At 37.0% G+C, this 13866-nt stretch overlaps 1 protein-coding gene across 1 annotated transcript in view; it reads left to right on the top strand.

Moving 5' to 3' along the window:
- Nucleotides 1–13866, top strand: part of kntc1 (kinetochore associated 1) — a 59450-nt gene that overhangs the window by 38597 nt on the left and 6987 nt on the right. Inside the window, exons 46-55 of the mRNA XM_084115449.1 lie at nt 2165–2375; nt 2648–2760; nt 2913–2968; nt 3110–3188; nt 6322–6446; nt 6644–6779; nt 7451–7546; nt 7870–7926; nt 8510–8564; nt 10271–10334. Coding sequence (XP_083971575.1) covers nt 2165–2375; nt 2648–2760; nt 2913–2968; nt 3110–3188; nt 6322–6446; nt 6644–6779; nt 7451–7546; nt 7870–7926; nt 8510–8564; nt 10271–10334 — 992 coding nt within the window. The remainder of the gene's footprint in view (nt 1–2164; nt 2376–2647; nt 2761–2912; nt 2969–3109; nt 3189–6321; nt 6447–6643; nt 6780–7450; nt 7547–7869; nt 7927–8509; nt 8565–10270; nt 10335–13866) is intronic.

Below are 13866 nucleotides of genomic sequence, written 5' to 3'. Positions count from 1 at the left end.
ACAAAATAATACTATTGTGTTAAATAAACACAATAAAAAAAGTTTTTTTTTTTTTCTTTTCTGAATAATATAAATATAGTAGAATACTCAGTGTTAGTATTAACGAGTCAAGTGAAAAAGATGTGTCTTTAGCCGTTTCTTTAGAGTGGCTAATAACTTGGCTAATGAGCTTGGGTTGAGTTTGGCTGGTCATTCCACCAGCAGGGAACAGTTAAGGTAAAAGTCAGTGAAAGTGATTGTTGTGCCTCTTTAGGATGGCACCACAAGGCAATATGAAGATTTAATTAAGATTTGAATATGGGTAGGGAGTAGGCATTTATTTTTAAAAACAAATGTTTGCAAAAAGACTTATCAGAATTGCATAAAATTATTGATTGATTGATTACTTGAGTTATTTTCAGGCACTGCTGCTGAATTGGCTGATTTAATTGATCTCCCAAGCCTGATTTAGGTGTTGCCAAAACAGAGCAGCTATTAGACTGGAAAAGTGCATCTAATTGACAACCAAACACGGATTACTTTTTGTATATGATGTTTAGGGGCAGGTAAATCTGGGATAACAGCTCTGGACAACACCACAATAATGAAATGATGAAAATAGTTTGCTGCAAAGTGGTTACAGTAAACAAATAAAAACCTCAAACAAATCAAAAGTTTGAGTATTCAAAGTCTGACCTGAATCATATATCGATCCTTCTCCCTCTCTGTCACCCCTACATTCCTGCTTGTATTCTATTATATAATTTATTTTTTTACAAAAAGCCTTTCACAATATATGAGCAAATTCAATGCATTCATGCAGCTGTTTCATTGTGTTCTGTATGATTTTGAACGACTTGAATAAGAGTTCCAACAAACACAAGCAAATGCTTATCAGTTAATGATGGAGAAAAGTACTTCTCTTTGCATCTTCTCAAATTCATTCATAAATGGAAACTCAACAGGTATAAAGTATAATTAGTAATAATAAAAAAATAAAAAACTGTTAATGAGAAGACCAGCACTGGACAGGTTGGTTTGAAAAGGTTAAGTAAGGGTTAATGCCCGACGAGGTGCCATTATCAGGTATTCCGCTGCACGTCGGACGGTTCACGCCTCGCCGTCGTCCATTAATACCTGACAATGGACACCTCGAAGGGCATTAACCCGCTTATACCATGGTCACTTACGAAAGAAAGAAATATTTAATCAATTAATAATACTTTAATGTGCTTTAGAGTAAAAATCGTGAGGGTTTTTATTTATTAAGTCGAGCGCACTATTTAATATCTCCCGTATACAGGCGTTGCCAAGCAACGTGGCCACAGCGACCCGACCGCAGCAGTTGATCAGTGAGTTTGAGCCAGCGCAATCATTTAGAACTGTCATCAGGCAAATTGACGGGACGCCTTTCCTAGGTGTACATTATCACTTTTTAATGGACACCCTGCAGCCAATCAGAATCGAGTATTCACCCAGACCATGGTATAATGAAGGATAATTGTTAATGGCTAAAATCATGATTCATTGTTTAAATCAACAGCCCTAAAAAGTAGTAATAATAACTCTTTCCTTGTGAGTAAATTTGTGTTATGTTGGTGCAATAAATGTTGTTACAGTTTGCAGTGCCTCCATCATTAAAAATGAACTTGGAACTAGTAGTTGCCCGATACTGTTTAAAATTCACTTAAAGGAATACTCCACGTAACAAAAAGAAAACGGCATTTGCTCACCCTCGTGTCATTCCGAAATTGTGACTGACTTCTGTGGAACCGTTTAGAACTGTCCATGCTAGTTTGCTGACTAGTTGAAATTCACACAAAGTAGAAGCTGTTCAGTTTAAAGAAATAACATAAACACGTAGGAATGATTGAAGGAATTTCTACCTGACAGCTCAAAATTTAAATCATTATTTTATATTGGCATACTGGCAGGTATTTGACGAATGAGCAAGGATGTATTTACCGCCATGGCTTTGCATTTTGGTTGACTATACTGTGTTTTATTGTGCAATGACACCTTGTCAAAAGAAAATTGGATTTCCGAAGTCATGATTCCTTTAGTTTTATTTGTAAGGACTTGATGTTGTTAACCACATTTATTACACAAATCTCTGTCTGTCCCAATCCTTCATTACTCTATCCCTCTCTCTTCTTGATTCTGTCTTGTTTGGATCATTTACCAGGAGAATTTGCAGGCTCGAGGTGAGGCACTCATCTCTAAACTGCAGTTGCAATATCAGCGCTCGGCCACAGAGAACGCTCTCCTTTCATCTCGGCTCAGCTCCCCAGAGCTCCTCAAGCTCACAGGCCTGCCTGGGCGCCTTATTGTAGCTCTCTTTGAGCATAGCTCAGTGGTGGACCATATGAAAAACCCTGCTGGGATGACTTACCCTGGTAAGGACAAGGAGTATAGTATATCTGTGCTGTAAGATCAATTTGATCTTGCATTATTTGCTGTATTTTATTGATCAAAAGTGACAGTTATCTAGTGACATGTTAAAGTCTTTACTAAGTTCTTTCGAACATTCTATTCATCAAAGAATCTTGAAAATAAGAAATTTCTTTCAAAAACCTTATTGAATCTTAACAACCCCAAAAATGTTAATGGTAGTGCATGCATGTGTGCTTAGATATTTATTCTGCCACCTTTTTCTGAAACTGGACAGACATTCACAGCGTGGCCAAGGATATTGCCTCCATCAATGGTGTCGATCTTCTGAAGATCCGGAACATTCTTTTGGAGAAATGGTTGTGCCAAACAGGGCAGTCTAATGGCAAGGTGTGTAAAATATATCTAAATATATCTACTAATATACTATAGTAGTACAGCAAATTCCGACTAAAGCTTGATTAAATCTACACATGTAAACATACTTGGTATGAGGGTGCATTATTAAACTAGACTTAAATTCATACCTTCTTTTTCTCTAGGACATAAATCAGCAGGACTATGTGACTGATATAAATGATGACCCTGATCTCATGAGGTACTGATACAAAATACAAAAAGATTTTACCATGTAACATTACCAAATGGATTAAACTTGTTTCTGTAACATGGTCAGAAGTCTTATTGAAGTCTTTATCTTTCCCCTGTTTCTTTTCCTCTCATTCTCTATATACTGCAGAGTTGTTTATTTGCTGCAGATGCACCCCATGGATATAAGTGCTCGTTTGCTCAGTCCCATCCTGACAGCTCAAACGTGGGTAAGTAGGACTTTTCACCCTCAACAGAAACCTGAACATCAGGCCCTGTTTATACTAGTGCGTTTTCGTTTTAACATGGCGTTTTAAAATGAAAACAATTCTCGTCCATACTGGCGTTTCCACTGCATTTCAGAAAAGACCTCCGTCCACACTATACACCCGAAAACGCATGTCACATGACCATTCATGCACACTTGGCATGCGTGTAGAAGTGTAAACAGTTGCTGATTGTTTCCGATAACTCTAAAATAAAGGCTTGCCTCTTGCACATGTAGGCGGCTGCAGTAATATAAAATGCAGAGTTTAACTGCACAACTGCTGCTAGAAAGGTTGTCAAAGTCAGCAAAGCTTGCAGTTCCGTCTCCGTGTCATTGTTTGCATGGTCGTCGGGGCTGATATGTTACAGAGCTGTTAAGAGTGACGGCTCTGGCCTGTTATTGTCATGTTCCAGAAGCGCAATGGTCATAGGATAGGGGCTTGACGAATCAGGGAAGGATACGTAGTGATCCAGAAGACCCTATCAGGGAGTGAATGTGGGCAGCCACGTCTTCGTTTTCAACAAAGTGTTTTGTGTGAACTAGCACCTAATCATTGTTATAATATGGTAAAAACAAACATTTAAATTTTTCATTTTCATTTTGATTGGAATTGAATTTATTCCACGTAATATAAGAGGTGGGAATAGATTGAAACATTTACATTTTTATACTTTTTGGATTTATACACTTAAGGGTACGAAGTTAACTTTCTTGTAGAAATTATCATTATTATCTACTGTTGATGGATTATAAAAATGTTTACTTTATGATGTTTATATCATATGTTAAAAATGTTTATACGAGTGAATGTTTTATCTTTATCTTTTTGAATGAGCACTGGAATTACTAATAGTGTTTGTATGGTAGAACACTGATCGCATCATAACATCCCTGCTTAAAAAAAGGTCAGCATCGCTGGTCACTAGTGAGGTGTTTTAGATGTTGGTCTGTTGCATGGGATGTTGCTGTTCCCACCAGGCTTATGAACTAGCTTCACCATTTTCCTTGTTCATCCAGCATCACCAGAAAGGCCATACTGGTTGGCCAGAACTTTAGCATAAAAAATAAAAGTAAAATTTTTTACTTTAAAAATACAGTAGTGACATTTAAATTTTACATATTGAACTTAAATTTACAGTAAAAAAAACAAACAAAAACACACTTTAATGAGCTGATGTAATGTTAATAGACCAACTTTTCGTACCATACAAACACAGGTGGTTAAGAGAAACCCTCATAATAAATCAAAGTTCATCACAAGTATATTTTCCACAAGCTGAGGTAAATACTAATACTGTATATAGATGGTTGTATGGTGTCATGCAAACGAATACAAAACACATCATGGTAACACACGACACTAAAATAATGCAATACACATTAATTTAACATCATAAAATGTGTCATAAAACTCTAATGTATATAACTGATAACAACAACAAAAACCTAACAATTATTCAAATAAAAAAAAATACAAACGATCAAATGTTGAGTATTGGTCAAATTAGTCATGCTGAGAATTCTGGGAATATCAATTTATCAGTTTTTCACTGTAATTTATATGATGACTTTTTTTTGTAAAATTGCTAGGGCTGTGACGAGATCTTCTGTCATGAGATCTCGCGATATTAAAATGTGACAAGATTTCTCATCAAGGTGAAAATGCTCCATGACAGAGCATGAGGGTGAAATACACATAGAAAATGCCACTGATACATTTACATCACATTACGTTGCCCACCGTGGCACTGCCTCCACTTTCGTTTTGCTTTTTTATAGAAATAAAAACCATTTAATTCAGTTGGATAACGGTCGTTTCAATTGTAAACTATTGTAAACGTCTGCTCTGCTCATCCAGCACGAGCTGCAGAGTCACACACAGAGCAGCAGGAATCACAGTTCACTGATCACGCAACGAGAGTAAGGCGAGATGACTGACAAGGAAGACCATGGTGGAGGATTCGTTGTGCAACAGAGACTAATAAATGTCTCGTCTTGTAGAATGCACAGTCAGGACCGCCGCGCACAGAGTATGTGCGATTGCGAATCCGAATAAAGTAAAACGTGAGCTCCCTGATGCGCCCAAATTAGGCTAGATACGATAGCCTGTCTCCCAATATCAAACCTATCTTAGGCTGGACTGTGTAGTTGTAACCACTTCTTAGCTCTGGTCTTTGTTTTGGTCTCTGTTTGCACATTGAATATTGAAAGAGTACTTTGATTATGGTTGAACTTGTGATTAAGATTGAAATTGTGATTAAGACTAAGAAAAAACTGTTATTCGTTTTTGTTATTTATACTGTTTTTATTTCTGTTCAATTTGTGGAAAGGAGTTCAATAAAGAGGTCACACACAACCTCAATCAGAAGTACTAGAAGCTCATGTATAAAAAACTTTTACAGTGCTTGTATATTGTTGTCTTTCAATGCATAAGAAAGTAGAACTGAAATGACATTCATTTACAAGATGATTAGTTAAAACATTTCAAAATGCACCTGCAGACTATTTTTCCAGTCATGAATTTTGTCATTAAGAATTTCTTAAAAATACTGTGCAAAAATCTCGTCTCGTTCTCGTGAACCCAATCTCGTGTCTCGTCTCATCTCGTGAGCTAAGTGTCTCGTCACACCCCTAAAAATTACATTAAAGCTTCTGTTAGATCTATAAATATAAAATAGTAAAAAGTTATAGAACTTACCATTAACCAATTAGCATTTTTACAGACTTTTACCGTTAAAAATTACAATTATTCTTTTACCAAAGTTTAACTAAACTTAAAAAATTATATTAAAATAGAAGCAAACTTGAAGATGCAAAACAATATCTTGTTCACCAAGATAACTTTATCTCAGGCATGCATTAGATAAGGTTTTGTCAGATTGCAAGAGTTACTTCTGAAAATGTTTGAAGCATCATTTAGAATGTGTTGAAAATAAAGAAATCAGTGATGTGTTACACATTATACACCATAGTTTTCCAGCAAATGTTTATATTGTTATAATTGTTTTTTACTTACCTTATAAAGTAATTAGTGGCATATTTGTTGGCAGGGAAAGTAAAGGTCTGACATGGTTAACATGTGTTCATCTTTTCAGCCCCTGGGAGGATCGGGCCTTCGACTGACCTTTGAACATCGTAGCCGTGCTTTGATCTGTCTCACTCACTTAGCAGATGCTAACACTTTGGAGGCACTTTCCAACCGGCCTAGTAGCAAAATCAAGTGAGCAGCATCTAGAAAATACTATTAAATGAAATTCTTTCAGTTGTTTGCGTGCAATTTTAATAAGAATAGAACTGTAACCATTTTAAATGTCCAAGTGTTAATGCAAAAAAAAAAAAAAAACTTTTTTGCCATTTTGTTTTAATCAAGATTGATGAATTTGCAGGATTAATGACCATATATTGTTGTTTTCACAGATATTATTTGAAGTGTTACATGTACCTTGCCCAGATGGAAGCCCTGAACATTCCCTATACCTTGGAAATGTTCATCAGCAGCCCAAAAGAAGGCATGATCAAGGGTTTATGGAAGAACCACAACAACGAACCTCAGGTAGATATTGCAACTAATACTAAAACCCCTCATTTCAACAGACAAGTTCTGTCAGTTCTTACTACAGTTTTGAAAAAAAGTTTAGTATGATGAGGAGTGGTGGGGGAATTGAACATTTTGAAATCAGTAAGATTTTTTTGTTAGTTTGTCTTTTTGTTTGGTTCTTTTTAAGAAATGAATACTTCTATTCAGCAGGGATGCAATAAGACATTTATAATGTTACAAAAGATTTCTATTCCAAATAGATGTTGTTTTTATAACTTTCTATTTACCAAAGAACTCTGGAAAAAATAAATTGAAATTTCACTAAAATACATTTAAATTGAAATCACATTCGGAAATCAGACTGAATGTTCTTCTTGATGTGAACAGGCCTTAAGGCTGTGCTTGAGCATTTTAAAGAAGTGTGTAATTTTCTCTGTTTTATATACTTTCTCCTATCCAATTTAATGAGCAGAGAGAACTGTTAGGAATCCATTTATAGTTTGATGAACACTGTGGCATTGCTCTTTTTGAGTGTTGTTGGACCCATAAAACATGTAAACACTAAAAAATATAAATATCAGTTAAAGCTTTATGTATGTGTTTTATGTATATCTTTATTGTCATGCAGACTATCTCACAATTCCACTAAAGCATAATCTGCATACATTATTCATTATTCTTTCCAGGCTGTCCGTCTTGTGGCAGATCTTTGTTTGGAGTATGAGGTTTATGACTTGCAGCTGTGGAACAGTGTCTTGCAAAAACTTGTGTCATTCAATATGGTAAGTCACGTGTACATTACTATCCTTTTAAAGCTGTTGCAGTCATTAGTTAGAGTCATTTTGTGTACTTGTGCACAAACACTGCATCCTGAAACAATGACGATGATATTTTTGATATTGGAAAAACCCATGAAAATTGTGCATGTGAACTATGAATCCTGTCTTTTTTTAGACGATTAGTCATGCTTTTTACTGCGTTTGAACAGTGTACCTAAAGCTGGCTGATTCATGTGATGTTTGTTTAGGTGGACGGTACATTGCTGCCTCCTTGTGTTCATTGCTGTTGTAAATTTCAGAAAATGTTTCTTCTTTTTCTTCTATAGACAAGCTACTTGCAGAAGGTTCTTGAAGCTCTCATTGCAGTGCCCAGCCTTTTAGAGGTGATCATTTTCCTAACCTTTGTTTTTATTTAGATCAGGGGTGTCAGACTCATTTTAGAGCTTGGGCCAAACTAAAATATTATTTCTTGTGGGCCACAACATGCTCAACACAATGACAATAGAACAAGATTTAAAAACAAATAACAACATATTGTATTACTGTATTGGAATCTGTATTTCATCAGTTGCCGGTGTAAAGACAAGTGTAAAATAGTCCGCCGTCTTGTTATAAGTCTTGCAGCAGCATTTTGCTCAAACTGTAAGCGAGATAGAGAGAACTGACTAATGCCATGCAGTAGTCCTGACAGAATGAAGTAAAAGCATGTATAGCATTCTCAAAAACCTTAGAGATAGCAGATTTTAGTTTTCAGAGAGTTCCTTAACATTAGATTGCCCTGAAAGCCAACATTGCCCTGAAAGCCAACATTATAATTGCACCTCAGGAAAGATGAAATAGAAATTGCTGGATTGGGCTCCTCCATGGGTAGTGTCTTTGATACTTCTTATTTAGGTCAATTTAACATGAAACTGCCAAGATTTTTATTTATTTATTTTATTTGTTTTTAATGTTATTTTCCTGCAGGGGCAAAGTCTTTCCAGGATATGGCGAAGTGTGATTCAAGCCCCTTTCTTGACAGGTAAAAATGGAAATACAGTGAGGAAAATAAGTATTTGAACACCCTGCTATTTTGCAAGTTCTCCCACTTGGAAATCATGGAGGGGTCTGAAATTGTCATCGTAGGTGCATGTCCACTGTGAGAGACATAATCTAAAAAAAAAAAATCCAGAAATCACAATATATGATTTTTTAACTATTTATTTGTATGATACAGCTGCAAATAAGTATTTGAACACCTGTCTATCAGCTAGAATTCTGACCCTCAAAGACCTGTTAGTCTGGCTTTAAAATGTCCACCTCCACTCCATTTATTATCCTAAATTAGATGCACCTGTTTGAGGTCGTTAGCTGCATAAAGACACCTGTCCACCCCATACAATCAGTAAGAATCCAACTACTAACATGGCCAAGACCAAAGAGCTGTCCAAAGACACTAGAGACAAAATTGTACACCTCCACAAGGCTGGAAAGGGCTACGGGGAAATTGCCAAGCAGCTTGGTGAAAAAAGGTCCACTGTTGGAGCAATCATTAGAAAATGGAAGAAGCTAAACATGACTGTCAATCTCCCTCGGACTGGGGCTCCATGCAAGATCTCACCTCGTGGGGTCTCAATGATCCTAAGAAAGGTGAGAAATCAGCCCAGAACTACACGGGAGGAGCTGGTCAATGACCTGAAAAGAGCTGGGACCACCGTTTCCAAGGTTACTGTTGGTAATACACTAAGACGTCATGGTTTGAAATCATGCATGGCACGGAAGGTTCCCCTGCTTAAACCAGCACATGTCAAGGCCCGTCTTAAGTTGGCCAATGACCATTTGGATGATCCAGAGGAGTCATGGGAGAAAGTCATGTGGTCAGATGAGACCAAAATAGAACTTTTTGGTCATAATTCCACTAAACGTGTTTGGAGGAAGAAGAATGATGAGTACCATCCCAAGAACACCATCCCTACTGTGAAGCATGGGGGTGGTAGCATCATGCTTTGGGGGTGTTTTTCTGCACATGGGACAGGGCGACTGCACTGTATTAAGGAGAGGATGACCGGGGCCATGTATTGCGAGATTTTGGGGAACAACCTCCTTCCCTCAGTTAGAGCACTGAAGATGGGTCGAGGCTGGGTCTTCCAACATGACAATGACCCGAAGCACACAGCCAGGATAGCCAAGGAGTGGCTCTGTAAGAAGCATATCAAGGTTCTGGCGTGGCCTAGCCAGTCTCCAGACCTAAACCCAATAGAGAATCTTTGGAGGGAGCTCAAACTCCGTGTTTCTCAGCGACAGCCCAGAAACCGGACTGATCTAGAGAAGATCTGTGTGGAGGAGTGGGGAGGAAAATCCCTCCTGCAGTGTGTGCAAACCTGGTGAAAAACTACAGGAAACGTTTGAACTCTGTAATTGCAAACAAAGGCTACTGTACCAAATATTAACATCGATTTTCTCAGGTGTTCAAATACTTATTTGCAGCTGTATCATACAAATAAATAGTTAAATCATACATTGTGATTTCTGAATTTTTTTTTTTTAGATTATGTCTCTCACAGTGGACATGCACCTACGATGACAATTTCAGACCCCTCCATGATTTCTAAGTGGGAGAACTTGCAAAATAGCAGGATGTTCAAATACTTATTTTCCTCACTGTACTTAGAAGTTTCTCTGCAATGTTGTATATACATTTTTATTTCTTAAATACTTTTCACTGTTTGTCTTTTGATTATTTTACAGCCTCTCTTCCTCTCAGCCCTCGGCAGCATGACGTTATGTATCAGACATTTGTCCTGCTTCTAAAGTAAGTTTTCAGTCCAAGGGTCTGTTTGATCAAAACAAAGTATTAGTATTGTAAGAAATAGCTTATTAGTGAAGCTGTTTACAAAAAAGTTGTTGTTAGGGTAGGTTTATCACTGAAAATTGTATTGTTCTTTGTCTACTCTTATTGTAATAACTGAACACAATGGCAACAGCATTCTTACATGTGCTCACCGGCTTTTGGCTTGGTGGGATTGGGCAGAAGGTGCTCCCCATTCCTCCTCTTCCTAGTTAACTGACAGAATGCCAGTCTCTTTAAATTTTTCCCCTGCATTTGGCCTAAAACACTGTTCATTGTCATCCAGTTTGAAATGTTGACTACATACACAGAGGTTCGCAGCCTTTCGCCTTATTTACGATTCTTTTCTGCCATTACCCACTGCCTAGAACGCACTGGATCCTTAACTTGAAACTGAAAATAACTCACTCCCGCTAAACATTTACTCTTTGAATTCTTGCTCACGGGAACAATACCAATCGAAACCATTATGACTAAAAGTTTGCTAGGAAGTATTTCCTACTAAAGCAAGGTGGTATTTGACTCTGGTCAAGCCTATCCATAGCAGACTGGTGGGAGTGGTAATTTTGCTGGAAAACTTGCCGTTTAATAAATAAATAAATAAACATTGGAATAGTGTTGTCAAAAGACCCGGTACTTCGGTACCAAGTCAGGGTTACATTTTATTTTAAGGTGTCATTGTTACAGTGTAATTATACATTTAATTACTGAGTAATATTAATTAACAACATGTACTTAATTAAGAATGTTAGGGTAGGATTAAGATTTGGTTGAGGATTAGTTGCATGTAATTATGATAAATGTATTGTTATTACTATGGTAAGTACATGTAACATATGTAACAATGACACTGTAAAATAAAGTGTTACCCAAGTCGGTACAAAAAAAAAAAAAAAAAAGTTACGATACCAGCTTTTCTTAAGTACCGGTGGTACCGAAGTGCCGGGTTAATCCGGTTCTTGATGCGCTGTCCGAATGGTGCACAGTTGTGTCCTCTTCATAAAAAACACTGAGACATGGCGACTGGCGGCGCTACTAATGCGGTGGCTCTGAATCCACTCGTTGACAAGAAAGGAGGAAAGAGCCACATATGGAAATATTTTGGATTAGGCTAATGTCACGTTGCTATAAGGGGCCGTTCACACGTTTTGTACGCGCAAATTCGTTGTTTCAAATGTAGGCGCGCGGCATGCACGCTCATAATAGAAGCGGCACACTCGTTTTTCCAGGCGCGCCTTTGTTCATGGTTGCATAGCAATGACACGGGAGAGCAAGCCTTTGTGGAAAGAACAAACAAAGAAGGACAAAGTGATGCAAACTGCGCTCTCCATGATGACGAGGAAGTAGGGTGACCAGACATCCCAAAAAATTTGGGACAGTCCCGAAATCTAAGCTGTTGTCCCGAATCCCGAATCCGGCCCTAATTGTCCCGAAAATTATACTAAAGCAAAATGTTGAGTAGTTATTGTCTGATAAAACATTAAAAACTGTCCGTGGAGGTTGAGTCGTCCTGCAGCCAGCCCCTGCCGGCTGCTCATTGGCTGCAGCATCTTTTTTGTTTGTTTCTTTTTTTGAAATTCTACAAAGATACCGTAGGCACAAATTTAGATATGCATTGATTAGCTAATTTTCATTCATTGGTTTCGTTGACCTGGCTGGTGTCCGAACACTGTCCCGAATTTCAGCCAATCTCATCTGGTCACTCTACGAGGAAGTATCAGCATAGAATTAATTTATTTCTAGCCCTTGCATTAGCTTTACTACTAGATAAGTTTATGGAGATGAGAAATAAAAAGCCGCCCTGTATAGCTATGTTCAGTTGTTCGGCCAAGCTTTCGATGTTGTTATGGAAAGCCCGAAGCTGATCGAACCGACACCCAAATACTGGTATCAGTATCGGTGCATCCCTATTTATGTCATATCAGTCCGTCAGAAAAGCAGTTCTAGGCTTATTCTTGGCTGGATAACTCTTAGCAGGCTTTAAAAGCCCTTTTAAAATTTAAGGTGAACACAGTTTGGGATTAAATAAAAGTACAGTCAAGTCAAATAAAACACGTTTTATCTCCTGTATAGTTTGGTAACACTACAGTAAGATACCATTCATTAACATTACTTAATGCGTTATCTAACATCAACACATTGAGTGAACAATATTTTTACAACATTAATTAATGTTTGTGAATGTTATTTAATACAAACACTTGATTGTGCATGTTTGTTCACTTCATTCATTGTGCATTAAATAATGTTAACAGATAAAACTTTTGATTTTAAAAATGTATTAGTAAATTTTTTAATTAACCCCAAGGAGAATAATTGCTACAGTATATAACTATTGTTAATTGTTAGGTCATTTTATCTAATGTTATCTAACAAATAGAATCTTATTGTAAAATGTTTTAATACTACAGTTTCCATCTTTGTAACCGTGATATACACTTTAATAGATGTAAATTTAATCTAAATTAAGCTTTGGTACCGAAATTGGTACCGAGAACTGTGGATTTTCACAGGTATTGGTACCGAATACTGAAATTTTGGTACCGTGACAACACTACATTGGAAAATAAGTTCAAAGAAATTTGAACTTATTTTTTTTTGAACTAAACAAGCCATTCTCTTATTTTTTTATTTTTCAAAAGTGCATACTCTTCCTGCCACTGCACAGAGACGCTTACACAGAATACTTTGACAACTTTGTCCCGCTACTTAATAATTCAATTGTATCTGTGATTTGACTATTTGTTTTTGCTGTGTCTTCAATATTTACTCAATACAGAGCACCTAAAGGGACGGTGGTGGAAAAAATATGGGATGGGAGGAAAACAATTGTTTTCAAAACTTCTGCATTGTCTCGCAAAACTATTGCATTCTCTCGCAAAGATTTTGTTCTCTCTCAAATCTTGTTGTGAGTTCAGGCAAACACTTCCTGTTTAATGTCCCGCTGGCGATGTTTCAGACAACTCCGTACATCAACAATGGAGTGGTTCGTCGAGTTTTATTTTGAGCTTGGACTTAAAGGAATAGTTCACTTTAAAATGAAAATTCTGTCATCATATACTCACCCTCATGTTGTTTCAAACCTGTATGAATTTATTTCTTCTGCTGAACAGAAAGGAAGATATTTAGAAGAATGTCAGTAACCAGACAGTTTCTGGGTCCCATTGACTTCCATAGTAGGAAAAAAGTATACTATGAAAGTCAATGGGACCCAGAAACTGTCTGGTTACTGACATTCTTCTAAATATCTTCCTTTCTGTTCAGCAGAAGAAAAAAATTCATACAGGTTTGAAACAACATGAGGGTGAGTATATGATGACAGAATTTTCATTTTAAAGTGAACTATTCCTTTAAGCATAAAGAAATCCTGTCAGTGCTTAGTTCAAGGAGTTCAGTAAATTTGGCAATATATTCACAGATTCAAACTTCCCGGATCAATAACTTGTGAGCTAAATGTTGTTAAAACACAAATGACACCTCTTTCCAATCATAGTAC

This window comes from Abramis brama, assembly GCF_963993115.1.
Source record: "Abramis brama genome assembly, chromosome: 5".
Taxonomy (NCBI): domain Eukaryota; kingdom Metazoa; phylum Chordata; class Actinopteri; order Cypriniformes; family Leuciscidae; genus Abramis; species Abramis brama.
The sequence above is the reverse complement of the archived record's forward strand: the minus strand, read 5'-3'. Positions and strand labels throughout refer to the sequence as shown.